Genomic DNA, 27991 nt, shown 5'->3' on the forward strand with positions numbered 1-27991 from the left:
CAGCCTTAAGGGAAATCAGCTAGTCAACATCAACTATTGCCAGCAATTAGGCTACAATTAAAATTGGGTAGAACATGCCATAATTATCCCTTGGTCGAAAGAGTACGTTCTATGATGGGACAGAGAAGTGAAAAATCCAGACGATTATTATTTAGGCTGTAGAAAAGAAAACAATCAAAACCTAAGCCTACTTGTTAAAAGAAACACGGGTACACATATATCGTCTTCTGATACTATAAATCTTAAGCATCTATTTGAATAGTAGGAAACCGTGCGTCGTACACATTAACCTTAATAAATAAAATCAAAACAACTCTACTAGTATCGTAAATGATTGAAATCATTCTTCAACCTAACTACAGGATATTTTTAATTTGCTATGACAACTTTCAAGGTACGGATCTTGCACGTCTTTGCGACTTCTCGTCACAAACAGTACATTTCTGCTGATCCGGGTAGGCCGATTATATTTGACCCAAACGTAGATCGTGGGTTTCTAGAATTTAATTTCACGCGTGCTTTAATTTAGTAATTATATGTTGCGATGTACTGACGTACAGTCAAAAACACACAAAAAAAGTTGTAACCAAAATAACAATAGGTTTTTACTTTGTCTAAGCCTTTCTCTGCTCTCAAATAACCAATTTCACAGCAATTCAAAACGGAAAGTAAGATGGTTTTATATGTTTTATTTTCTTTGCGACAAGTCTACTAAACTAAATCCTGGAAAACAGTAAGATTGTGTCTCACAACATTAGTTAGTTAAAATAAATCGACGAGTATGGTGTTTGATAAATAAACCAGTACGTATAGCATGATGTATGTCCAAACTAAGGAAATAGTACTACAGCTGCAAAGCAGCTAGAAGCAAGCAGTTGCTAGGTAACTAGCGTTACCTTTCCTTTAGAAGGCTGCCAGAAATTGAACTGGAAACCATTCTCAACAGATTTATGGATTGGTTTTTGTTTGTGTAGGAAACGCTGCAAGTCACCCGTGGCAGCTTTTGTTTCGTGTCTCGCTTTGGGCATTCGACTTTCTGTATAATCTACAGATCACTTGTAGCTTTCGTTGACGATTCTGTGAAATAGTAGTAACTGATGGACTTTCTTAAATTAAAGTAAATTACGACTGTGTCAATAAATATATGAAAAAAATATTTGCTACTGTTAAAAATGGGGCCTCAACAGTTTGAAAATGTCACCATTGAAACGATTTAAGGTGCTGTCTGATGAAGTAGTTTTATACTAACGTAAAAATACATAAAGCGATATTATTACATCACAAACACTTGGAGTTGAAACATGACATTGATAAATATGAGTAGTTTAAGTTTAATCAGTGATATCTGAAATAACTCTGTCCTGAAAGTTAATTCTTTCTTATTTCTAATCATCTACGAATGACGCTGAAATTATTTAGGAAAACACTTGCCAATTGCTATTTCGAATCGTTAAAATCTTAAACTAACTTACTTCATCACATCAATTAGCAATCGTTTCATAAAGTAGTTCACCGTAAGAGTCACCCTGAAATCTTTCAAATGCCAGTAATGCAATATGACAAACTTGTGATACCGTGACACTTAAGTAAGAAGAATCCGTGCCTTTTAAACAACTCAGAATATCAATACAAACCAACTGTTTTTTGTGAAAAACGTCATGACAAGGAATTTGTCAAATTTTCATTGTTCTGACTTTCTATGTTCTATCCAAGGGTCGCGGGTTCGAGTCCCCGTCACACCAAACATGCTCGCCCTTTCAGCCGTTATAATGTGACGGTCAATCCCACTATTCGTTGGCAAAAGAGTAGCCCAAGAGTTGGCGGTGGGTGGTGATGACTAGCTGCCTTCCCTCTAGCCTTACACTGCTATATTAGGGAAGGCTAGCGCAGATAGCCCTTGTGTAGCTTTGTGCGAAATTCAAAAAACAAACCAAATTCTTTCTTTTTTATCCTGGAGGCTCACGTTCATCCACATTCCTTTATTTTCCAATGTCATTAAATATAAGGGGTATCATTATCTAGGTATTTAAAAATTGTTTGTTTTGTTTTTGTTTGTTTTTTTGGAATTTCGCACAAAGCTACTCGAGGGCTATCTGTGCTAGCCGTCCCTAATTTAGCAGTGTAAGACTAGAGGGAAGGCAGCTACTCATCACCACCCACCGCCAACTCTTGGGCTACTCTTTTACCAACGAATAGTGGGATTGACCGTCACATTATACACCCCCACGGCTGGGAGGGCGAGCATGTTTAGCGCGACTCGGGCGCGAACCCGTGACCCTCGGATCACGAGTCGCACGCCTTACGCGCTTGGCCATGCCAGGCCCATATTTAAAAATACCCCATGAAAACATCTTTGTGAAAGAATAACTTGGGTAGGAAAGGCCAGTTATATACCCTTCCAAAAATGATCAAGTTTTGATGACATCATAAAGGAAAGCCTAGCATTGTTGAAATGTAGTACTGATACAATCTGTTCCCACGAGGGTTTATATAAACCATGGCTGTCACGTGATTTATTGATTTGGATATCAAGAATAGTTTCGATGTAACGTAATCAACACTCTTTAGCTCTGTGGATACTATGGTCGCTATATAAAATATAAAGTGTGTTCGATTAGTTGAAAATACTCATAAATTGCGTAACCTATCTTTACGTCAATTTTTGATCTCTCTATAATTGAAATCCGGTGCTGTAAAATATTTAATGCATTAATTATTAGTGAAAAATATACACTTGTACATGGTTGTTCCATTTACAACACCTATTCATTACATCTGGGACTTTAAACCAAAACATTCTTGCCACACCTAGCTCAAGTATTCTTTGGTAAAGCCAAACGCATAGCAATTCCTATTTACGAAGGATATAAACTAATACCCGTGTCGGCTTGTCAGTGGGTTTCCTAGAAAAACTGTGGAGATTGACAGCAGCCAGGAGAGGTAATGACTGAAATAATTATACAAAAAAAAACAAAAAAAAACGATTCAACTATAGGTTCTGAAAAGTCCACATAAATTAACTCTTACAATGCCATGTATTTTCAACAAAGTATTTAATGGTGAGCTTTATGTGAACAACCTCTTCAAGAGAGTGAAACATGAAATTTTAATACATACCAACTTTCGTGGAGTATAAAGTATAACTTTTAACAGTAAAATATTCCCTTTGTATAGATACCAGTGATACACGTATAATGTTGACGCTTTTTAAGATTGGATATCGCTGATTGTTTCTTTATGGGGAATGTTTTAATGAATGAATATAATATACTGTTCAAAAGCAAGTGAAATGCTTTAAACATCCGAGGTTTCGGACCGGTTACAGCTCTTCGCCGAAAGCACAAAATGAACAATAGTATAAACACGTTACGCAACCTACATAACAGCTCTTAAAAAAAACACACTACAATAAACACTTACGTATTGACATTTCAGTCAGAGTATACGTCGCTAAAACGTTTTCTACTTAAACTAAAATTACAAAAGCTAATATTTATGACAGCATTTGTACTTCGTAAAATATCGTTGTTTTAAATACCTTTAACAGTTTTCTTTCAACTTTAATTTCATAATATTAACTATCACATTTGTTAGTACCAACAGCTGACGTGCGCATGGACGTGTATTTGTTTGGTTTGTTTTGAATTTCTCGCAAAGCTACACAAGGGTTATCTGCACTAGCCGTCCCTAATTTAGCAGTATAAGGCTAGAGGGAAGGCAGCTAGTCATCACCACCAGCTGCCAACTCTTGTGCTACTCTTTTACCAACGAATAGTGGGATTGATCGTTACATTATGACCCCCCCCCCCCACGACTGAAAGGTCGAGCATAGGTGTGCGACAATGAAACTTATCGCTATTATATTTTCGATTTTTCAACTGCAACCGAAGTAAAAAATACATGAAAGAACATAATATTGGTTTCATCTGCATGTTATTATATAAATCTATATTAGTAACGTGACAACTCACCAAATAGGACAAATATAAAAATAATTCTTAAACTGCACCGAGAAATAAATTTGAGGTTCTTATTCTGATCATTACAGTCGACACCATAAAAAAACTGGATACACCATCCATGTGTTTTCTATTAACAAAATCAAATCAGTGTACATGATGCACACTTATTTCTGTTTTGCTTTATGTTCACAACCTTGTAAACATGTGTTTCATCAATCCACCTACACAAGTTCACGTCATATGCATTTATCTATACGTATCCGCTTATTCCGTTAAAGTATAGGCGAAGGCAAAGCTCATTACAAACATTTGATGGGCATTTTTTTTTTGTCTTGAATCACTGCTATACAATTTACCAAATTAAAATAAGAAATCTACAAATAGTAATGATTACATTCAAGTACAAAACATCTAGGCGTGTTTGCATAACTAACTATTTGATCTTTACGCAAGCTGTTCACAATGTTGAAGAAAACACTTGCATTAAGAGAAACTGAACAGTACACACATTCTTAATACATTTGTTTAAGGTGTGCGTGAGATGAGTCATATGTTTTTATCAATATTTGTGGAAAACAGGACGAAAATAAATTCTAATTCTTACCTAACTTTATGCAACATTAGATCTACTCAAATATTTGCACATGAAACACAGTTATACATACATATATACTTTAAATATCTTTCACGCGCATTCGTCAAGTGTCATTAGAAGAGTATCTTGATTTCGAAACTACTGGTATAGATGATCCAACATTTTTTATTTATTGATTTATTTATTTGGTGTAATTGATTAAATTAGCTTTTATTTCCAAATATTCTGTTTTCATTTCTCTTTATTCCAAGTTCTGGCGTTTTTAGTTGCTTATTATACTATCTGCGATTACAGTAATATAACTTATAGCAGAGTAGCCAGCCACATGACGTGGAATAATTAATTATGTATCAGTACATACCATCATGGGTTTGCATAATAAGCAAACAGCTTATTATTCCAGATGTTTGTATTTAGTCGATGCGGTTGCAATCCATCACAGAGGGTTTGGTTTGTTTTAAATTTCACGCAAAGCTACACGAGGGCTATTTGTGCTAGCCGTCCCTAATTTAGCAGTGTAAGACTAGAATGAAGGCAGCTAGTCATCACCACCCACCGCCAACTCTTAGGCTACTCTTTTACCAACGAATAGTGGGATTAACCGTCACATTATAATATCCCCACGGCTGAAAGAGCGAGCATGTTTTGTTGTGAGGGGGATTCGAACCCACCACCCTCGGATTACGAGTCGAGAGCCTTAACCATCTGGCCATGCCGGGCCCAATCACAGAGGGAGAACATTAGATAGCATACAGAAAACAGTGACAGAACTACATTTTAAACTTAGAACTGGCAAGTTATGAATTTGCAGTAAAATTCGTTCGTGTGACTCCAACCTTCAGATATCAGACCGATAGGCTGCACGTTAATGATTTTGCTTGTTTGTTTTTGAATTTCGCGCAAAGCTACATGAGGGCTATCTGCACTAGCCATCCCTAGTCTTACATTGAAGGAAGGCAGCTAGTCATCATCACCCACCGCCAACTGTTGGGCTACTCTTTTACCAACGAATAATGGGATCGACCGTGACATTATAACGCCCCCAAGGCTGAAAGGACAAGTATTTTTAGTGTGTCGGGGATTCGAACTCGCACCTTAATTAAATGCTTAGCTAAGGTCACGTCTAGTCTGAATTGTCAACTGTATGCCTAACTTTAGACCCTAGTTTTGTTTTTAACGAAGTATCCATTTTCGAAGTATGTGTTTGTGTTGTTTTGTTTTTTTTTCTTATAGTAGAGCCACATCGGGCTATCTGCTGTGACCACCTATGGAAATCGAACTCCTAATTTTAGTGTTACCCTTATCGTATTTAACTATATAATGCAATAAGAGTCGATTATTGGAAAAACTGTCGCATGCTATTTAGTAGTTTCATTTGTAACAGGCATTTGTCTCCAAAACTAGTGCTATTAACAGTTTATATTCTAGTAATTTTATTGTTTTGTTCTTTTAATTTGTTAGGTAAAATAAGGCCTATTCCAGAAAAGTTTACAGTAACAAATTAGTTTCTTTTTTCCTTAACTTTTCTACAAGATATCTTCACATGTGCCCTGTCGAAACTTGTAAATCTAGGTTCACAAATGATCAACGGAAATACGTTATTAATGGTACTATGACTAATGCACAAATAAACTTACATGTACATTTTCACGGTTAATCGAAAGCGTAAATGAATAGAAGTGATAACTAACACTAATCCAAATACTTAACTGAATGACTGGCACTCTACCAACTGAAACTGTTTAGTCGATCAACACCTACTCGAAATCCACTTTGACATTTACTATTCCTTCACTCTACTAACTGGTATTTATAACTAATGTCTTACTTCTACATATTTGCCAAGTTTACTAGTTTTACTGGCTTCGTCTAGAACATTCTACGACTACTTTTATGAACTAGATTAAAACATTATAAACGCTCCTTACAACAATATATGAGTAGCTAGTATTACTGTTAGAAAATTCAGTGTTTCAAATGGTAGAAGCGGTAAAGTCGACACACGAGGCTCTCCATATTGTTTGTTTTGAATTTCGCGCAAAGCTACTCGAGGGCTATCTGCGCTAGCCGTCCCTAATTTAGCAGTGTAAGACTAGAGGGAAGGCAGCTAGTCATCACCACCCACTGCCAACGCTTGGGCTACTCTTTTACCAACGAATAATAGGATTGGCCATCACATTATAACGCCCCCACGGCTGAAAGGGCGAGCATGTTTGGTATGACGGAGATTCGAACCCGTGACCCTCGGATTACGATTCGAGTGCTTTAAAACCTGGCCATGCCGGCCCATTGTTTGTAGTTAATCACAAAGTTAAACAATGGGCCAGCTGTGCCCTACTCTCCACAGGTATGGAAACCATGTTACTAACTTGCTCAAGTCGTAAACATAGTGCTGTGCCACTGGTGAAGGGATCGCCATATTGATCATTGAACAAAACTGTACTTCCTAACGTTGGCAAATATATGTTTAAACTTTAAAGATGTGTCTGCTATAGTTTAATTTACTTTATATAAGAAATGGTTTTTGTTTTGCATTTTTCAATAAATTTTACATCGTTTTCAAACTATTTCTCTCTTACCTCGCCGACAGTTTACTAAAATTGTCTTGCTGCAAATTAGCGACATCTATTTAAAACTCAACTTCTAGTTTCAAAATAAAATTTACCAGTCTAAATAAAAAAAAACAGATTAATTTGAGACAATTTCCTTATTGTCACCATGCGAAAATCCTGTTCTTCACGCTATCCAGTTGAATTCCATCTATATTAGATAAGTCATCCTAAACCATGATAAGCTAGATCAATTACCTTGCATTTACTAAATCTAAAGGCCATCTGTCAAATATTTATCTCCAACTCACCAGTTGGTTCAAGTCATTTTGTAATAGTTCAACATCCGCATTACAGCTAGAAATACGGAAAGTTTAATATCACCAGCAAACTTTGGGTATCCGTTAATTACGCCCCTACCAATGTTATTAAAGTAATAAAAAAAAAAAAGATCAAGGGGCTAAAGCGCTGATCTCTGAGGTATTAAAAGTTTGACTGAACTTCTCAACAACCGTTATTCTGGGGAATGCTGTTGCAAGAAAGGCAGAAAATAATAATAATACAGATATATATTTACTGTTGACAGAATATGATATTCTTGTTTTGGGGAGGAGAAATTTTAAGAAAAAGATTAGTTAGGGTAAGGGTAAACATTGAAAAAATCCGGCAAAGTGCTTTGTCTGAGCATAAAAAGAAAATATTATGTGAACTAATTCTATAAAAACATAAATGTGACACTTATTCTACTTATTGAAATTAATGCTACAGAAAAAAAATCCAATATAAAATGATTTTTTATATTTATTTGTTAAGATGTATTAGTTAATTTCGAAATATTTATATTTTGAAAAATTAAGATTTTTGTTTAAAGATTTAAAAGAACATAGTTTGTTTCTGACAGGTATATACGGTTAGTGTAATGTTTTTAATAACAAAGCACACATGTTTGTCATATTTACGAACCTGAAATGTCTGTACTCCGTAAATAAGAAAGCACACATACTTGTCATATTTACGGGCCTGAAATGTCTGTACTCCGTAAATAAGAAAGCACACATACTTGTCATATTTACGGGCCTGAAATGTCTATTCTCTGTAAATAAGAAAGCACACATGCTTGCCATATTTACGGGCCTGAAAATCTTGTGCAATCTTTCAATGAAGGAGAACTCACGTTTCTCATAGTCATAGTCTTGAAGAGTCTACAATCTTCAGATGAAGAAGTACCCAAGTTTGTCACGTTATGGAATTTGTAGATAACGAAGTACCCTGGTTTGTCACGTTATGGAATGTGTAGATAACGAAGTACCCTGGTTTGTCACGTTATGGAATGTGTAGATAACGAAGTACCCTGGTTTGTCACGTTATGGAATGTGTAGATAACGAAGTACCCTGGTTTGTCACGTTATGGAATGTGTAGATAACGAAGTACCCTGGTTTGTCACGTTATGGAATGTGTAGATAACGAAGTACCCTGGTTTGTCACGTTATGGAATGTGTAGATAACGAAGTAACCATGTTTGTCACGTTATGGAATTTGTAGATAACGAAGTAACCAGGTTTGTCATATTCATAGACCTGAAAAATCTGCAATCTCCGGATGTAAAAGCATCTACTCTTGTCATATTTATAGACATTGAAGACAATACCATCATTTCGTGGCAAACAAAAGTGGCAGTTGACAAGGTATTTGATCTTGAATACCAAACAATTTATTCACAAGTCCCAAGATTCCTGTGGTATTATATTATTGATGACTAGTTTACAGAGCAAAATACATACTGGATAAAGATATTTTTACATCAAATGTAGAGATCCAACGAGAAACCAAATTTTTATTAAGTAACTTATGATCCCAGCTATGCAGAAAGCGAAGATACCATATGCAAACTATGAAAGGAATACTTGTACACAAAGTACAACACTGAACGTTTTTGAAATTTTAATATAAATGAACAGAAACATGATACTGTATTGTGTTTTGCTAGAGGTCAGCAAGTTTCACCTCGAAAGCAATGAAAGTAATTTCACTATCACGTTTTCAGATAAAAAAAATACATATATTATTTCTAATACTGTTTTGTTAATTGTTCGAGATACAGTGTTTTCAGCTGTATTACAGAATAACTATTAATTATTTATATTTGAGTATGTTATTGAATTAATATCCGTGTCAATTCTGTTCACACCATTGTTATCGTTTTAGATATTTTAACATGTTACTACAGAGTATACAAGTAGCATTAAACATTAGTGTTCAATGATAAATATTTCGTATTTTATTGTGTTTAAGCGCTTTCAAGACTTTATACGTGAAAAGGTGTTGTGGTGTAATTTATCCAAGATTCCCTCTCACTTATAGATGTTTTACTGTGTCAAGATTGCTAGTTAACACCAATTTCTCGTTTGAATAAACTAGCTTGGTTGTGTATTAAAGCGGAGCAATAATAATTACATGGCCATAGACACCTTGTCAATTATTGAAAGGAAAATTACCAGGAAGATCCGATGATTTCTTACAAACTAAACTCAGGTGTATCATCATACTTACCGTTCTCAATAACATTTATATATAGAACCCTGCATCCTCTTTCAATTTATTCGACGGATTACAAAAAAATAGTTAAAACTATGTTTAATTCCAGTTTAATACATAGCAATGATCCGGTAGCTGACTTTAAAACTTATTTTTACAGCTATTAAAGCAGTGCCTTAATTGAAAACAAACGCATTGAAATGTTAACATAAGAGTGAAGACTTTCCATCCGTCTTCGTTTGTTAACAAGGGTCATCTGCATTAGACACGAACTCTTGAACTGGTCTTATCTGATCGGGTGATGGGGACTCGAACGTTGGGCCCACAGATACCTGGTCAGATACGCTAACCACTGGACAATGGTCAGCTCAATTCTATCTTTAAGAACTTTGTTGTTGGTTTTTTTTTGTCGTTTTAATATTATCAAATCAAACACTATACTAACTTGAGACTATTGTGTACGTCTTATTAGGCTAATTGCAATTATCTGCAGTTTGGCTAAGAATCGCGTAGACTATCTTTGTATGGAGGTTAACTTCACTATTTAATCTAAGTCATGTATAGGACATGGTCTTTAACTAAAGTTTAGAGGTTGCTCGTTACTTCTTAACATTGTTTAATTCACAACGTCAGACTTGCTAATCTAATCACTATGTCCTTCTTTGTGCAAGGAATCTTAACATCTAACTAATTGCTTTTATACACCTATATACTTTTGATTACCAGTTTATTTTTCTCAGTTGTACTAAATATTTTGCTGTTTTTGTTTTTTTCATTATTGAGAAGGTCGATGAAGATGACATTTCTAATACCACTGCAGAAAAGTAAACTACTAAAACAAATAAACTGTGCGTCGAAGCCATCTAACAGAATAGTTCTAAATCTACCTCGTTGGTCAGATACTCAGTGACGTATTTAGATAGGGACCAGAGGAAGTTCAGCCCCAGGGTCCATGGTCTTAATTGATAATTTTATTCTGTGTAAAATTACATGGGATGTAGAGCCTACAAAAATTATTTTATTAGCCCCTGGGCCCACACAACCTTAAATTCACCACTACAGGTACTAACAGATACATTGCAGAATTTATTTCTCAGCCAATAATGATCGCTAGACTCAACAAAGCCTGCTTCTTCGAGTCAAGGCTTACTACACAATATAATTACATAGGAAACCACTAAATATGTTATTCTATCGAAGGGTTTACTAAAATGAGATTTTGTTATTAAATATTCTATAATGTTAAATATAAACCTTTTTTTTTGTTTCTACTGAAAACGATAGCTTTGAAGGTTGATGTAATAGTCAACTTACTCTTTGTTAACTATTTGTTTAGGCCTCGCATGGCTAAGCCTGTTAAGGCATTCGACTCGTAATCCGAGGGTCGCGGATTCGAATCCCGGTCGCACCAAACATGCTCGCCCTTTCAGCCGTGGGGGCGTTATAATGTTACAGTCAATCCCACTATTCGTTGGTAAAAGAGTAGCCCAAGAGCTGGCGGTGGGTGGTGATAACTAGCTGTATTCCTTCTAGTCTTACACTGCTAAATTAGGGACGTCTAGCACAGATAGCCGTCGTGTAACTTTGCGCGAAATTCAAAATAACAAATAAGAAAATAACATCAACTTACTCCATAATTATAATAACTTCGAAAACGTGAAACAAAAGCCACATAATGGGAAATATGTTTATGTTGCAGTTCAGTAATTATTAGAGTTCATCATGTGAGAACTTTACATTATGAAGATAATATGAAATAATAATCTTCACAATACGTATAAATAATTGAAAATAGTTCTAATTAATATTCAGTCATCATCATAATTTAGTAACAACAAAGAATGAGAGCACTCATATGAAATAACACTAACAATGAAACTAGTTCCTTGGATGGCAGGTTCAGGGTTTTAAAAACCTAGCAAACCATTACATATTTCAAAGTCGTCATTTTATTGTAATACCTGAAAGTTTCCTGTAATGAATAAAACTGAATAAGTTATCAACAACTGAGAAAGAATTCGCGTACATATTGTTAGGTATGTAGTTCTACGTACATACGCATAGACAATACATATACCTGTAAATTCTTCATGTCTAAATACTCATATTTTGATCGAATTAGTTAGCGTGATATGATATTTCACAATCATTTCTTGTTCTACACAATATATTTGACATATTGTGATACTTAAGTATTGTAATGTGCTACATCTATGCATAATAAGAAAATAAAACATGTTACAAACATTCTCACATCAAAAAAGGTAGGTGGTACAACTGTCCCCTTTCAGCAAGTCAGGTGTTCGACACGTGGTGTATAATTACCGAGTTTATAAACATTTTTCGTTCTGTGTGCATTATTTCTGTCTCCTTACAAAGCATTAAAACAAATAATAATATTTGTTATATTATTAGGAGGCACTAAGTCTATTATGGCTTAAAACACATGTACCACAGGGGTACGTGCATTTATTTATATTCACTTTCCACAGAGAACCGGAAGTTAGATCATTAATCCACTGGAAATTTTCAAAATACTTTGGAGGCTAGGGGAGAGAGGAGGTGAGTAAAAAGGGGTGGTTCAGGGTGATAGATGCAAGTTTTGCCCCCCCCCCTTCCGAAACTCACTCGAAGTGTTATATGAAAAAAGGTTTGTTGTTGTTGTTTTGTTTTTCCCATCATAAGACCTTCCTATAACGGATGCGTGTACTACAGAAGAGTTTAATATTACGAATTATATTGTGGTCTACAACCCACTTCAATCTACAAATACCATGACTTTGACGAAGCAACGTTAAACAAAATGTTGACTATTCTTTTAAAACAACGATAAATGCAACAAATGAGCTACCAATATGTAAAAAACAAAACACTATGTCAGAAAACAGGTCTGTCCTGTCAAGCAGAAGGATACTGTGTAAAGTTTCTGAGGTTCTTTTTTAAATACATTCACAAAGTACATCAACACAAAATTAAGATGTGCTGGCATGCATGTTCGAATTTAGTGCTAGTGTTGATTTGTCAAAATTCCTGACTACTTGGGCACTGAAAAGTGTTTGTATGTATATGCATTATTATGTGTATTTGTTCTGAATTTCACGCAAACCTACACAAGAGCTATCTGCGATAGCCGTCCCTAATTTAGCAGTGTAAGACTAGAGAGAAAGCACTAGTCATCACCACCCACCGTCAACTCTTTGGCTACTCTTTTATCAACGAATAGTGGGATTGACCGCCACCTAATAACGCCCTCATGGCTGAAAGAGCGAGCATGTTTGGTGTGACGGGGACTCGAACCTGCGACCCTCAGAATACGAGTCCAGTGTCTTAACCACCAGGCTATGCTGGGCTGATGTGTATGTATTCATACATTAATTCCACCTCCGTTCACAAGGTGGTTGTTAGTTTGTTTCTGAATTTCTCGCAAAGTTACACGACGGTTATCTGTACTGGCCGTTTCTAACGGCAGTGTATGACTAGAGGGAAGACAGCTAGTCGTCATCACCGCCCACCGCCAACTCTTGGGATACTCTTTTACCGACGAATAGTAGGATTGACCAAAACATTATAACGGCCTAACGGCTGTAAGGGTGAGCATGTTTGGTGCCACGGGGATTCGAATCAGCGACCCTCAAATTATGAGTCGAGCGCCCTAACTACCTTGCCATGCCGGGCCCGTTCATAAAGTCGCCTTAGCAACAAAAGTAAATTAAGAAAACAAAACCTGTTGTAATTAAAGTCGTTACATATTATAATAATTTAATATAACATCTTCAAGTTTAAGTTGAAAGTCAGGTGGAATTCTGATGTATCGCAGTGATGTACACTGAAACGTATTGTTAATCAAACACCTTATTTTGATAAATCGATACAAGCTTGATTGGAAGTTGTAATTGTATCTAGCTTTGACAAAAGGGAGGTACGTGTTAAACTATACACATGAACACGAAATCAGTCACGTCTTTTAATCTGATACACTTTTATGCTTTGTCTCGGTTATGTAGATTATCTCTGTACATAAAGTACTGCTTTGTAAATCTATATCAGTTGGAAGCCGACCAAAAGAAACACTCATTTATGGATACAGCCTTCTTATACTGAAAGTTGTCCAAAGTAATCGTTGGCCTTTTAGTGGCTAAGCGATGAGTCTGAAGACTTACGAGTCTAAAAATTGGGTTTCCATACTCGCGATGGACATAGCACAAAGAGTTTTTTTTTAAATTTCGCACAAAGCTACTCAAGGGCTACATGTGCTAGCCGTCCCTAATTTAGCAGTGTAAGACTAGAGGGAAGAAAGCTAGTCATCACCACCCACTGCCAACTCTTGGGCTACTCTTTTACCAACGAATACTGGGATTGACTTTAATATTATAACGTCTCCACGGCTGAAAGGGCGAGCATGTTTAATGCAACAGGGATTCGCATCCGCGTCCCTCAGATTACGAGTCGAGTACCTTAATCCACCTGGCCATACCGGGCCTAGCGTATTGTGTAGCTTCGCGCTGAACAACAATGACGTAATCGCTAAATAACTGATTATTCTCTTTTATCTTAAGTATAACGTTCACTTCTAAATTTAAAATACTATAAGCGGAAACTCGCAATAAGCGAATCGCGTTATCGAGTCCCATCGTTGACCTCACACATTCAGCCATGGAGGTATTTTAATACGTGAGGGTTTGTCCCACTATTCCTTGGTAATGAGTTGACTACCTGTTTACCTATCATTTCACAATTATTAATCGCTCCAGATTTGGGGGCGTAGAGCGCAGATAGCCCTCTAGTAGCTTTGTCTGAAGTTAAAAAAAACAGAAAATATGAAGACTTAGAAAACCCAAAGTGTTTTGTTTAAGTGTTTTAGTTTACGTAATAAAAACATTATTTAACAAAACTGTTTTATTGTGAGAAACTGGAGCTAAAAGGTTGAAGAATTTTCTATTACACTGCACAACAAAAGTTTTTGCTTCTTGAACACTGTTGGATGTTCCTTATAGATTATTGGCTGCTGATCACGAAAATCACATCCAAATTTGCCCATCACGTACCGTTTCATCGAAATATTCAGTTTCACCAGGATATTGCTACAATGGAAAGACGATATCAGGGCAACTGGAATCCGTCAATGCTTGCTGACTACTGTTGGACACTGCAACATGATGCACCGGACATTGAATACAAACGAAAATCAGGAGCAAAACACTTTTAATTATGTTGAACTTAATTAATAGCGTATTAGAAACATAAACGCAATTAAATACGTTATTGCCGGTAAACAGTTAATTGTCTGTTTCTCAGAGTTCCTACGTGATGAAGAAAAACCATAATTATACCCACCAGGCACCTGTCACAATCAGCAAACACTTTTCAGGAAGCAAAACTTTTCAAAAACATTGTTGTGCAGCGTAATTTTTCTTCTTATGTTATAGTCCCCCGGGATCACAACAGTAGTTCTAAAGACTTACAAAGCTAAACTCCAGGGGCTGATTCCCCACCGTGGATGCGGCAGATAACAAAGCGTGGTTTTGCTCTAATTCTTACTTTTATATTCCATTAAGACCATGAATCTTCGTGAGAATACAGTTAAGTACAATATTATAATAACTATTATATGCTGATTTTTAATATTAACACGAAGTTTTAACCTGTTGACTGCCAGGTATTTCAGCTGCTATAATACAACTCTTATGATTCTTCATTTTGTAACTTTTTTCGTGACGCCATTTTGGATCGAAAGTGAAACAATTTGTAAGTAGGTCAAATGCATGTATGGTGCTGACATCTAGCGTTGAAGTTAGGTATTATTGAGAACGACTTAACTCGTCCGTGGCACGGTGTTACCGATCGGCTTAGACGAGTTATCTTGTCTATGACACTGAACAGGTTACCATAATCTGGAAACTAAAATATCAATAACAACAAAACACCACAATGCTAAGTAGAACATTTAAGATAAAAATTTCAACTAAACTTAAAAAAACACCTAATTTCACGTATTTTTTTTCTTGACGATCGGATAATTTAAGAGTTTTAAAGGTACTTTGTGAATACTGTTTGTATGATGGAAGTAGTGCCACACTAAACTCACCTCTTTTCTGCATGAACTGGAAGAGATCATCCAAGAACTCCTTCCTCTGAGGATCGTCATTTAACTCGTACAACTAAAAAAGACAAATTATGAAGTTTTATTATCAAGTATCTGTTTTGAGTAAAGCGTAAAAATCACATCTATAATGAAACAGCATCAATATTACTGACGTAAGCTTCTATCATTAAAAGACTGTAAACTTAAAATATTTTATGTGGACGTTAAAATCAATGTGGTTTACATGGACGTTAGAGTTAACTCGAACTTATTAACTCATTTAAGTTTCGCTTCTTATAATAAGATGGTTACAATGGTTGGCACAGCAGCTCATACAACGGCTCCGAGTGTTTTTCAACGTACAATTTTTAACTCAGAGTTTCATCAACTCCTGACCAATTTGAAATCTAATTACAGTTTTGTATTCAGGAGGTCAAAGACTTTCGACTGGTGTATTTGACCACGCCCAAGGTCACATATATTAATTTATTCTAATCCTGCCTAAAATAATTTCAATTTGAGGGTAGCCTGGTAGAGATTCTGATGGGTAATCGAGCTAGTGCGTGCGATACAAAATACAGCTCAAAAAGGCTAAAAAAGTCTCATAGAATAACCCTGCCCGAAAGGAGTCAGTTCTCACGACTATTTAGGATTTTTCTTCTTTCAGACATATAGAAAACCACACTCATTTTATGAAAGTTCCCCAGTAGCAGAGTTGCATGTGTGAACAATTACAAAGTTAAAAACCGAGTTTTGATATCCGTGGTAGGCAGAGCAGAAGCAGCCCATTATGTGGCTTTGTCCTTAAACTACAAACAAACAAACTTTATTAACGAAACTATTGTAAACAAAATATTGATCTACAACTTAGAAATGTTTTGTTTTTTGAATTTCATGCAAAACTACACATGGGCTATCTGCGCTAGCCGTCCCTAATTTAGCAGTGTAAGACTAGAGAGAAGGCAGCTAGTCATCACCACCCACCGCCAACACTTAGGCTACTCTTTTATCAACGTCACATTATAGCGCCCCACGGCTGAGAGGCCGAGCATGTTCGGTGTGACGGGGATTCGAACCCGCGACCCTCCGATTACAAGTCGAGTGCCTTAACCACCTGGCCATGCCGGGTCTTTACTTAGCAATGAGATCGATACGCTTAGTCGATAACAACTTTTCCATCCCACAGAAAAACAAATGTGAATTTTTGTAAAGATTTACTCAGTTTCCTTCTGTGTATATAGCATACCGGTCACTAAAATTAACTGTCCTAGTTGAGTTTAAATTCTAATATCTACGCTATCCGTAAAAATGTTGTAAGAGATAAAAAATAAAGTTCAAAAGGACAAGTATCTTATATGGTGCATTTGGAAAATCAAAGACAACAACCATTAAAGGTGAATTTTCAACAAATTTAATAATTGCCTTAGAAACTGTACTTTGGTTAGGTATAATTCCTGTGTGATTGTCATATTTTCAAACACTTTAGTTTTTGAGTAAAAAATGAAACAAAATATGTGGGTCCTCGAACTCAAGTTCGTCTCGGTCATTCGGCTGTTTCCGTGACGTTTTACAACTATGACGCAATAGTTGCCAAACACGTTTTGTTGAGCGCCGATCATTTTGCTCCTTTCAGTGCTGGTGTTTTATGTAAATCTATTGGTGCTTTTTTTCGGATTACATACTTTATGAGACTATTTTTTGTCTTGATATTGCTACTTTATGCTTGTTTTATGATAACATGGTTTACTGCATTGCTTATGGTTGTAGAAACAGTTCGGCATCGGACAAAAGCTTCTTTTCGTTTCCGTGCAAGGAGAAGGAACCAGCAAGATGGCGACAGTGGGTACGGATGGTCAATAGGAAGAACTGGACTCCTTCACACCATGCAAAGCTTTGTAAAGATCACTTTGAATGATCATGTTTTGTGTCGAATCCCACTGTTTTGGATTCCGTGGGTTTCAAGCCAGGCAGTTGACAGGATCGTTCCCACCATCTTTCCTCGTGTAGAGCTGAGGACTGATCTCAGCCTGAAGCGTACAGGTTCCACCCCTCTGAAGCCATCCCTTGCCATCACGAAAAGAACAAACTTAAAGGTACGTGTGCAGTATAAAGCAATAAACAATAACTAGTATAATATAAATTTAAAAAGTACAAGTTTTTGAAGAATGTAACAAAACATACACATTTCACATTCATGAGCGTTTTTTGCATTTGTCAGTCTGAAAGTCAGTAAAACCTTGATTTCCTAGTTTAGACAGTGGACAAATCTATCCCAAATAGAGTATATTCCAAGTTTAAAAGATGGTAGATCATTCTGTAGATGTTTTGTATCATTTTTAAATATGGAAAAGTTTGAAGAATTCCTTTTTTTCAAATTTAACAGTTCAAGATAAATTGAAATAAGACTATGTCTTGAACATGTTGAAGTAATCAAGTACATGTTATGTATAAAAAAGTAGACTTGTAAAAAATCAAATATAAACTCCATAACATATTTCCATAACTCACCATAATAAAATTAATCTTAAGACAGTACTTTGACATTGTCATATTAAATGTAAATTTCATAAACCTCATAAAGCATGTTGTTTTAATATATAATCTTATTTCTTCAGCTTTTAGAGGAAAGTGCTGCCTCAGTGCCTACTTCTGTAGAGGAAGTTGTGATTCAGCCCACCCCTGATGATGAGCTGACTCATTTCAGAGTGTGTCTGTTCAGACTCTTGTGAGTAGATCATGATTGTTAGATTAAACATTTATAAGTTGCAATAATTGATGTATAATTTTATTTACGGTAATTTGAATCTAACTGTGAAAGAATGTTATTTTTTCAATACCCAAATAAAAACCTATTGTTTTAGCCTATCCCAATTATTCCAAGAGGGACACGGACTGGCTGGTATTCTGTTTCCAGAGGTGTACAGGTATTCCCATGTGGCTTAAAATTGCACGTGAAATAATACAGACCATATTTGTTGTCATGACTTAGGCTTACCATTCTTCCACTGGAGGTATGACCGACTCGCAACCGGCCTGGGCGCTATCAGTATCACTCACAGTTCCGCTACTCTCACTCGTGGAACTTTCCTCATCACTAGAACTTGTCAGATCTGTGTCAAAAGTAACTGTTCTAGGTTCGTTCAGAGTAGGTTCGAATTGATATGGTGCTACTCAACACTGTTCAGAACACAAAGTCAAAACAGACTCCGCCTCTGTTTCTCCGTATGCACTGGCCAAGATTATTTAGATTCAATGCGCTGGTGTTGGCGGTTTGTTTGGCAACTATTACGTTACAGTACTTTTCCTAGCGGCAAACGTAAAAACTAAAACGTTCGGATTGCCGCTCGGAAAGGGCTCTTTCTACACCAAGTTATATGTTTCATTTATTAGCATATATTTTTTATAAAAAATGTGAACCTGCAAAATTAATCAGTATGGGTAGTTCTTTTGACTGCAAAGTTTTCTTTTTTCTGTAAAATTCACCTTTAATGAGAAACATTATTTGTTCATATAATTTAACAAATATATATATTTAAAAACGGCTGGTATGGGTAGAGAAAATTTTTATGTAGAGGAGCGAACAACGTTTCGACCTTCTTCAGTCATTGTGAGGTTCACAAAGAAAGAAAGGGTTACTTACCAGTAGCTGACCACGTGTTCGAAGGCGGTTGTGTAATTGTGTGTAGGAACGTAGATGGCGTGCTTAGATGTTGAATATATTTATTAATATAGGTATAAAGGTGTTCCTTTGTATTGGTTTATTTTGGGCTTGAGTTGTTGTACAAGTAAGGCTTATTTAATTTTGCGTTTGTCTATGTTTGTTTTATTTATTTATTATTACCCGGCATGGCCAGGTGGGTTAAGGCGTTCGACTCGTGATCTGAGGGTCGCGCGTTCGAATCCCGGTCGCACCAAACATGTTCGCCCTTGCAGCCATGGAGGCTATATAATGTGACGGTCAATCCCACTATTCGTTGGTAAAAGAGTAGCCCAAGAGTTGGCGGTGGGTGGTGATGACTAGCTGCCTTCCCTCTAGTCTTACACTGTTAAATTAGGGACGGCTAGCACAGATAGCCCTCAAGTAGCTTTGTGCGAAATTAAAAAACAAATATTTAGTATTTGGGTATTTTCTTGTGGTTATGTTGTGTTTATTTGACTTGCAGTGTTCGAAAACGTGTGAAGGTGACTTTTTGTGTTCTTTGAATCTGGTTTCCATTTTTCTACTCGTTTCTCCAATATAGAAGTCAAGCCCAACATAAACCAATACAAAGGAACACCTTTATACCTATATTAATAAATATATCCAACATCTAAGCACGCCCTCTACGTTTCTACACACAATTACACAACCGCCTTCGAACATGTGGTCAGCTGCCAGTCAGTTACCTCTTTCTTTCTTTGTGAACCTGACGATGACCGAAGACGGTCGAAACGTTGTTCGCTCCTCCACATAAGGAATTTTCTCAACCCATACCAGCCGTTTTACACACATATTTTTCTCTACAAGTGGTTTTTTCTCGTCATCACGGATTATTTCAACAAATGTTTGATTACAGTACTTTTTACTTGGTGAAATCACGATAATTAAAATGTTGTTTCATCTTTCTCAACGAGAAAATATTACATTCCAACTACATACATATCAAGCGCTGAAGAGTCATTTAAAACATTAACCTTGTATTGAATGACAACCGAATATATATTCTAATGATTGTATTGAATGACAACCGAATATATATTCTAATGATCAAAGAGAACTAATAATGAAAAAAAAACTTTCAGAATTCTCACACATACAAAAAGAAGAATGTAACTGAATTAATCTCTTTTTGGTTTCAGATTACTTTTAACCAATAATTTCTCAAACGTTGTTTGAGTTACTTACATCGGGAAATACAATTATTTGTCAGGTACTAAGTTAGATAACATTTACAATTCAAATGGACCAAAAATTCATTGAGGTAGGGGGGTGTAGGTCAAACGAATGCTAATGAGATTCTGCGGGATAGTATTTCGACTTCGAGTTTAATTAATAGATTCACTGGAATCCTACTGGCCAGCAGCTATCTGTGAGTTCTGTCCGACAGACTCGATGGTTATTGATGACCGTGGAGGAATGTATTCACACAGCCGTCATATCCATAGGTTGATCATACGTGCTTTGGATATCATGAACTTATGTATGGTAACTTAAAGCCGTGCATCCTAATTCTTGGCTGAGTGACCCTTGTACTGTAATGCGTGTTTTCTCTTTCAGGATAGCGGAGAGTTAACAAAGAATCACTGGCATAACTGACAAGTAATAATTAATTACTACCTTACAACAAGCTGCTAACTAGAGAACTACAATCAACTATGTTAGATATGACCCGCCAACTAGTAGCTCTCAAAAAGAAGTTTCAAAAATTACATATTCAGACAGAAATGATGGCTGCCCAAGTGGAACAGTAAAACCGATAGGTAGAGTCACTAAGACACAATTTTATATTCGCATTTTTATATCTTCTAACTTTTAAGCTTGATATGTAGTTAAGAAAGTATCTGCATTTGCAAGTAGGTAATTGTGTTTTATATTAATCAAATACGAATAACACTATGTAACAAAATTTTTACTTTTTCTTGTTCCTCGGCAAAAAGTGTCATTTCTCAATTGCTTATGCTTGAAGTAAATGGAAAAGACCTATTTTTTTATTCAACTTTGTTTTTGTGACCTGGGTAATGAAATTTTCACACTTACCCATTTTCCAGAACATTCTAAGTAGATTCAGTGCTGAGTAGCTGATAGAGAATTTTCTCGAACTCGCAAAAATTTTCTAGAATATTGTAGAACTTACGAGAATTTTCAAGAACCTTTTAGAATTTTCTAGAATTTTCCATAGTAATATGTATATAGGGGCTCATCACTTCAGTTTAGCTATCTAAGTGAACACATAGACCTTTCTGATTTTGTCAGAGATGACAACAAGAAGTTGCAAGCATTTTCTAGAAGCATTCTGCTATGTATGTGGCCAATTTATCAAGACAAGAGTGAAAAAGTACTCTATGACAGTATCTGCTAAAATGTGTGAAGCCTACAAGGCATATTTCGGCATGCCTACCTAGGATCAAGACAAACCCTGGGCCCTCATTTTACCTGCGACCACGGCAAAAAACTCTAGAAGGTAAGACGAACAAATTCTCGCTTGCTTGAATAATAAGATTTTATATTATACAAATTTTAGACCTTTTTAAACTTAAATATCTTTTAAATTATTTTTTTTTTAATTTCGAATAATATAAAAATATTTTGCATGAACCTCTTACACATTAGTTGTGGATGAAATAAATTTATTATTCATAATAATTTTATTTTGAAGATTTGCGTGGTACAGAGGGAAAAAGAGAGTCATAAAGTTCGCTATTTCAAGAATTTGGTGTGAACCCACTGACCACTCAAGCAATTGCTACTTCTGCATGGTGGACCCTTCCAAACGTCGGGCTGGCAAGAATGCATCTGCTATCATGTAGCCGGACCTTCCATCATCCATCGCCCCAGTGCCATACTGCTCTGAGCTCCCTATACCCACTCCGCCAGAGAGAAATCAGCCATCCTCAGAAGAGAGCAGCAAATTAGAAGAGGAGGTAGACGTTGAAGATCCAGATTACAATTCAGAGGTGCATACTACCCCAACCAAAGAGACCTCAGTGACTTGATCAGAGATCTTGGTCTAAGACAGTTGAATGCCGAGACTATATCTGGGGGCTGATACGTGAAAGTGATTTACATTACAGTCGCAAATCTCGAAAAACTACTCACTTCTAAACATTTTTGTTCATTTTTGTATAAGTTTAGTACAAATACATGTAAATCTTGATTCATATGTTGTTTTATTCAGACCTTATGTAAATGAAAATGTGCAAATTTGCCTGTTTTTACACAGAAAATAGATTAATTTCTAAATTTCATTATCCAGGTCACAAAAGCAAAGCTTGAAAGAAATAATGGCCATTTTCTGTACTTTTACAACATAAGCAATTAAGAAATAACACATACTATTCAGGAACAAAATTTGTGTTACATAGTGTAATATACATAACAATAAATTGTTCCATAAATATAACAGTCAAATGTTTGTCTGTTACGATCTGAACGGTTTGTAAAAAAAAAAAAAAAAAAATTATAGATAAATATCGAAACACTTTTCTTTTTAAAGAGTACATTACAGGAAGACTGTTCATTTTTATAATTCCTAAAATTATTGTTGACGAGAAACCCACATTAAATAAAAATACACCTCAGAACGGCTGGTATGGATATTAACACTTTTACTGTTAATACCCATACCAGCCGTTCCGAGATATGATTCCTAAAATTGTATATATTGATATTAACATGGATTCGTCAGATTTTGTATGTACTGAATGATCAGTCTGTTTGTTTGTTTTTTGAATTTCGCGCAAAGCTACACGAGGGCTATCTGCGCTAGCCCTCCCTAATTTAGCAGTGTAAAACTAGAGGGAAGGTAGCTAGTCATCACCACCCACCGCCAACTATTAGGCTACTCTTTTACCAACGAATAGTGGGATTAACCGTCACAGTATAACGCCCCTCAGCTGAAAGGGCGAGCATGTTTGGTGCGACAGGGATTCGAACCCGGTTTTTGTTGGGAAAAGTTTCACTGTACATTATACTATCGTGCAGTATACATATAATAATTTATGGTTTTAATTCATTATGTGCTTGCTAAATCAATAATTTTGTAGGTAATTTTTACGTAATAGAGAATAATTTGTCAAGTTGTTTGTTTTTGTTGTTTTCTGAATTAAGCACAAAGCTACACATTGGGCTTTCTGTGTTCTGCCCACCATGGGTATCGAAACCCGGATTTTTAGCGTTGTAAGTTCTCGGACATACCGCTGAGCCACTGGGGGGAAATTTGTTAAGAAGGTGTTACTTTGAATTGTGCGTGTGTTAGTGCACAATTAGTATGGCTCAAAGGTCTAAGTGAATTAAGTTTAGGCAGTATTCTATTAAAATGAACTAATACGTAGACTATCGTTTTAAAATTGTATCCTGTTTAAATATAAGTCTTAGTGTATCGATAAAAATAGTTATAGTTATAAAGAGAAAGTAAATACATCCGGAATTGTGGATATCTTGAGAAATATTACTTGTTTTAATTGTTTGTTTGTTTTTGAGTTTCGCGCAAAACTACACGATGGATGGCAGCTAGTCATCACCATCTATCGCCAACTCTTTGGCTACTCTTTTATCAACGAATAGTTGGATTAACCGTGAAATTATAACGCCCCCACGGCTGAAAGGGCGAGCATGTTTGGTGTGACGGGAATACGAACTAGCGAACCTCAGATTAGGAATCGAGTGCCTTAACCACCTGGCCATGCCGGGCTACAGGCGAAAAGGTAGCAAAGCACCCAGGTCTCACGAGTTAAGGGACCACTTGCTAATAAGTCTCAAGTCAGCTATAACAAATTTACAAAACAAAAACTATAAAAATTAAGGTGTTAAAGAATAAAAAATTAAAGCACAACAACAACAATGTAAAACATTAGTTTCTCGCTTGTAAGTTAAAGATTAAGTAAGTTTTAAAAATAACTGCACTTGTATATATTTTGTCTAAAATAGTCAATAGCATTGTATGACCGTTTGCAATTTAAAATGTGATAAAGCGAAGTAAGCTTGTGTTCATGTGTTGTGCTCGGTGCTCATTGTTAAGTTTGGTTTGTTGGTTGGTTGCTAATAATTCTGATTTTTTATTAAAATAATGATCAATATTAACTTCCAATAAGAGCAAGTTAAGTATTTAGAACAAAACAAAAAATCAACATGGTTAACCACGTCTCTCTCTTCTATGCTAATGATGTTTAAGTTTGACCTAAATACGTGTAATAAACTAAGAATGTAAAACAATCTCGATAATAAAAGTAAAATAACACAGAATAAAATTTAAGCAAGCATATTCTATGTATCGAACAGTCCAACCAATACGGGTAACAATAAATAATGTGGGATACATTACTTATGGAACACAGAAACACTACATGTGGGCTCGAACTATTGTCGTAGAATTAATGTTTTCTTTAAAAACGTAACATCGGCATAACATGCCTGAGTTCCTTCCACTTTGACCAATTATATAATGACACATGTTACTGATGAAATTTTGTAGAATGGACGGCAACTTCAGAAGTAAAGACGAAACGCGGAAGACTTTCGAGACGTCGTCCTCTACACTTTTGTCTCCACGACGGGCAGTTGCCGCCCATTCTACAAAGTTTCATCATGAATACACTGCCTAAACAATCTATCAAAGGACACATATTACTGCTTAAACTGTGTCGAGTTAGACGAAATTAAGAGAGTACTTGAATCGGTCATGAATATATGTTTTATTAATGTAATAAAACAGTAACAACATGCTAAAACAACTATGAGGTGAGTTTAACTCTTCGACTCTTGACTTAACAAACATAGAGAGCTGAAAACAGGAAGTAATAAAGTAGGTTAAAACTTCTAAGTCAAACAGAGAACACGATCAACCTCAAACCAAGTATATTTAAGAGGAAAAATAAAACGCGGAGTAGAATTTCAAGGCCACAGTTTACCGAAAATAATTTCGTTTTTCAAGAGTGTTAAGCAAACGGATGGTTGTGAAAAACAGACTTAACTTAAGCCTAGTTGTCCCGGTATAGTTATAACAGTTACGTAGGCTTAGGCTTAGAAAGTACCTAGAGAAGTCTAAATATGATTTTAAAGAAAAAAAAATTCAAGTTTTTTGAGAAAAATAATAAATCAAGTGACATTTATAAAACTAAATTTACACATGTCCTAAATTATAATGGTACTCCCAATAAAATAACAGAACTGAATGTTAATTAATAACACTTAACTTTATTGCTAAATTACCTACTTGCAAGTATCCATCTGATAAAGCTATTTTTTCTCGGGTTTTAAATGCAGACCCGTTTAAGTGTTACGATATAGAATGAAATTATTAAAATATTAGCACATCACGTTCAGAAAGATAATCAGCTGTGTAAAGTGTGCAGTGTTTTACTCAATTATTTTACCAAAAAAGATTAGATAAGACACGTAAAAGGATATATAATAATAATTAGACCAACTGATAGCAGTAAACGAACTGAAATTAAAATACATAGTTATTCATGGAATTGTCTGCGGACTTACAAAGTTAGAATCCGGGTTTCGATTCCCGTGGTGGGCAGACCACAGATAGCCCATTGTATAGCTTTGTGCTTAACTTCAAAACAACAACATTGTATGAAATTTATTGTGTAGTACACAATTTAGATTTAGTACTAAATGGCCTTGTTCAGTTTCTATTAGAAATTAAAAACTTTTATGATTTGTTTCAGCAAGTTTTTTTTTTTAACAGCATTAAAAAAGTTGGTTTTATTGACAGCACTAGTGGTATCTAATTCTATTACAATACTAAAGAATTAAGTTTCATTGGTGGTCTTCACGCCACGATTGTTTGTTAGCTTTGATGAAAAATACAAGTGAAAAATATCGTGTTCGTGACAAAGCCAGTTCTTTACTAAAACGTCTGAATTAGTTTAATGTTGTTTCTCATCACAATTAAAATAATGATTTCACTATGATGGTTTATCCAATTAAACAAACAGGAGCTGAACAAGACATCTAAACTGCTACAAAAAAAAAACAAAAAACTTATAACGGAATAACGTCTTTGGGAAGCAAATTTGAACAGCTAAACGTAAGGTAAGAAAAACGTTTACAACTTGAAACACTAATATAGAACTTTAGTCCAAGCAAATGCCTCAAGTAAAGAGGTATGTTGACCAGTGACTGAATGACGATAAGAACGATTTAAAGTGGATTTGTTATTCCGTATTATAGATATAATATCAAGACAACTAAACAATAGCTTTAATAGGCTTAATCAAATAGTCAATACGTTTCGCCCTGTATTACACCAGGATCATTACCTACTTTAACAGGTGATTAAACTTACAGTGCAGGAGAATTCCTCGCAAAGATTTACGAAACAGATTTACACTACCAAAACATCAAAATACTTATCTTCATTACGAGACTGTTTTAAACATGAACTTTCAACACTGAACTCTATGAAATAATGTTAACGTTTTATAATTTAAGTTAAACTACTTAATTATAGGTTATGTGAAATTAAATACTGCAGAATAAATACAGTAAAACCTGTCTATGACGGAATCGCAAGGGCCGTGTAAACTTTCAGGGTTAAGCAGGTTGTTTTGGTTTAGACGGTGAACACGCATTTCCTGAATCATATATTCTTTTATAGTGGAACGTTAAATTTGCTTGTCTCAAGGGAAGTAAGACGTTTATGAATAAAGTTATTATACTGTTTATGCTATATTATTAGAATAAGAACAAAAATAGACATTCAATATATACATAAGTACACAAAATCTTAATCAAATTTATTTAAAGAAAGTATCCAGTTTCAACTGTTTCGTTGTTTTTTAAATGGACTTTCTCATGCGGTTAAAAGAGAACGCCAATTTTATGGCCTTTTCATGAAGTTCATTTTCCCTCTTCATTTTTGCATACAATTTGATAGTGTTAATCTAACTTAACACTTGCGATGAAGTAGGAATTTCTATTTCCTCACTATCTTTTCCATTTTGTTCATCTTCTGAATCTCTCACACTGTTACCATCTTGTGATTCTATTATAGATTTTAAATCAATTTCATCAGTTTCTGTTAAAACATGCTTGTCAACGTTCACAGAATCATCTGCATCAATCTTCTCAATCAGAGTTTGGATTTCACTAGAATCGTTATAACAAACAACTTCTCCAAAATCTCCGCCATTATCAAGAATAAATCCACAATTTCGAAAGCACTTTATTACGCATTTGATTGAATGACTTAAAAATGCAATTGGATCTAACACATCAATTTTCATGATCATTTCAGATGCTCTCTTACAGTTGTCCATGTTTGTAATAATATGCTGAAGCATCAATTTTCTGTATTTCAATTTTATATACTGTATAATTCTATTATCTAGTGGCTGTAGAACTAATGTTGCACATGGAGATAGAAAGACTAAACGAACATTTGAAAGTTGAACTTTTGGGTGACAAGTTCCATTATCTAGGAAAAGTAGAATATTCCTATTTTCTTGTTCCATTCTTTTGTTTAATTTGATAAAAATTTACTCCAATATAGCACTTGTCATTCACACTTTATTATTCGCTTTCCATTCCACAGGAAGTTGATTCTTCTTTAAATT

At 35.4% G+C, this 27991-nt stretch overlaps 1 protein-coding gene across 1 annotated transcript in view; it reads right to left on the reverse strand.

Annotated features, from left to right (window-relative positions):
* The window catches only part of LOC143245456 (uncharacterized), a 128798-nt gene that overhangs the window by 60168 nt on the left and 40639 nt on the right, over nt 1-27991 (reverse strand). The window contains exons 4-5 of the mRNA XM_076491819.1: nt 15728-15800; nt 6927-7003 (exon numbers count right to left, since the gene is read on the reverse strand). Coding sequence (XP_076347934.1) covers nt 6927-7003; nt 15728-15800 — 150 coding nt within the window. The remainder of the gene's footprint in view (nt 1-6926; nt 7004-15727; nt 15801-27991) is intronic.

This window comes from Tachypleus tridentatus, chromosome 2 (genome assembly GCF_004210375.1).
Source record: "Tachypleus tridentatus isolate NWPU-2018 chromosome 2, ASM421037v1, whole genome shotgun sequence".
NCBI classification, from domain to species: Eukaryota; Metazoa; Arthropoda; class Merostomata; order Xiphosura; family Limulidae; genus Tachypleus; species Tachypleus tridentatus.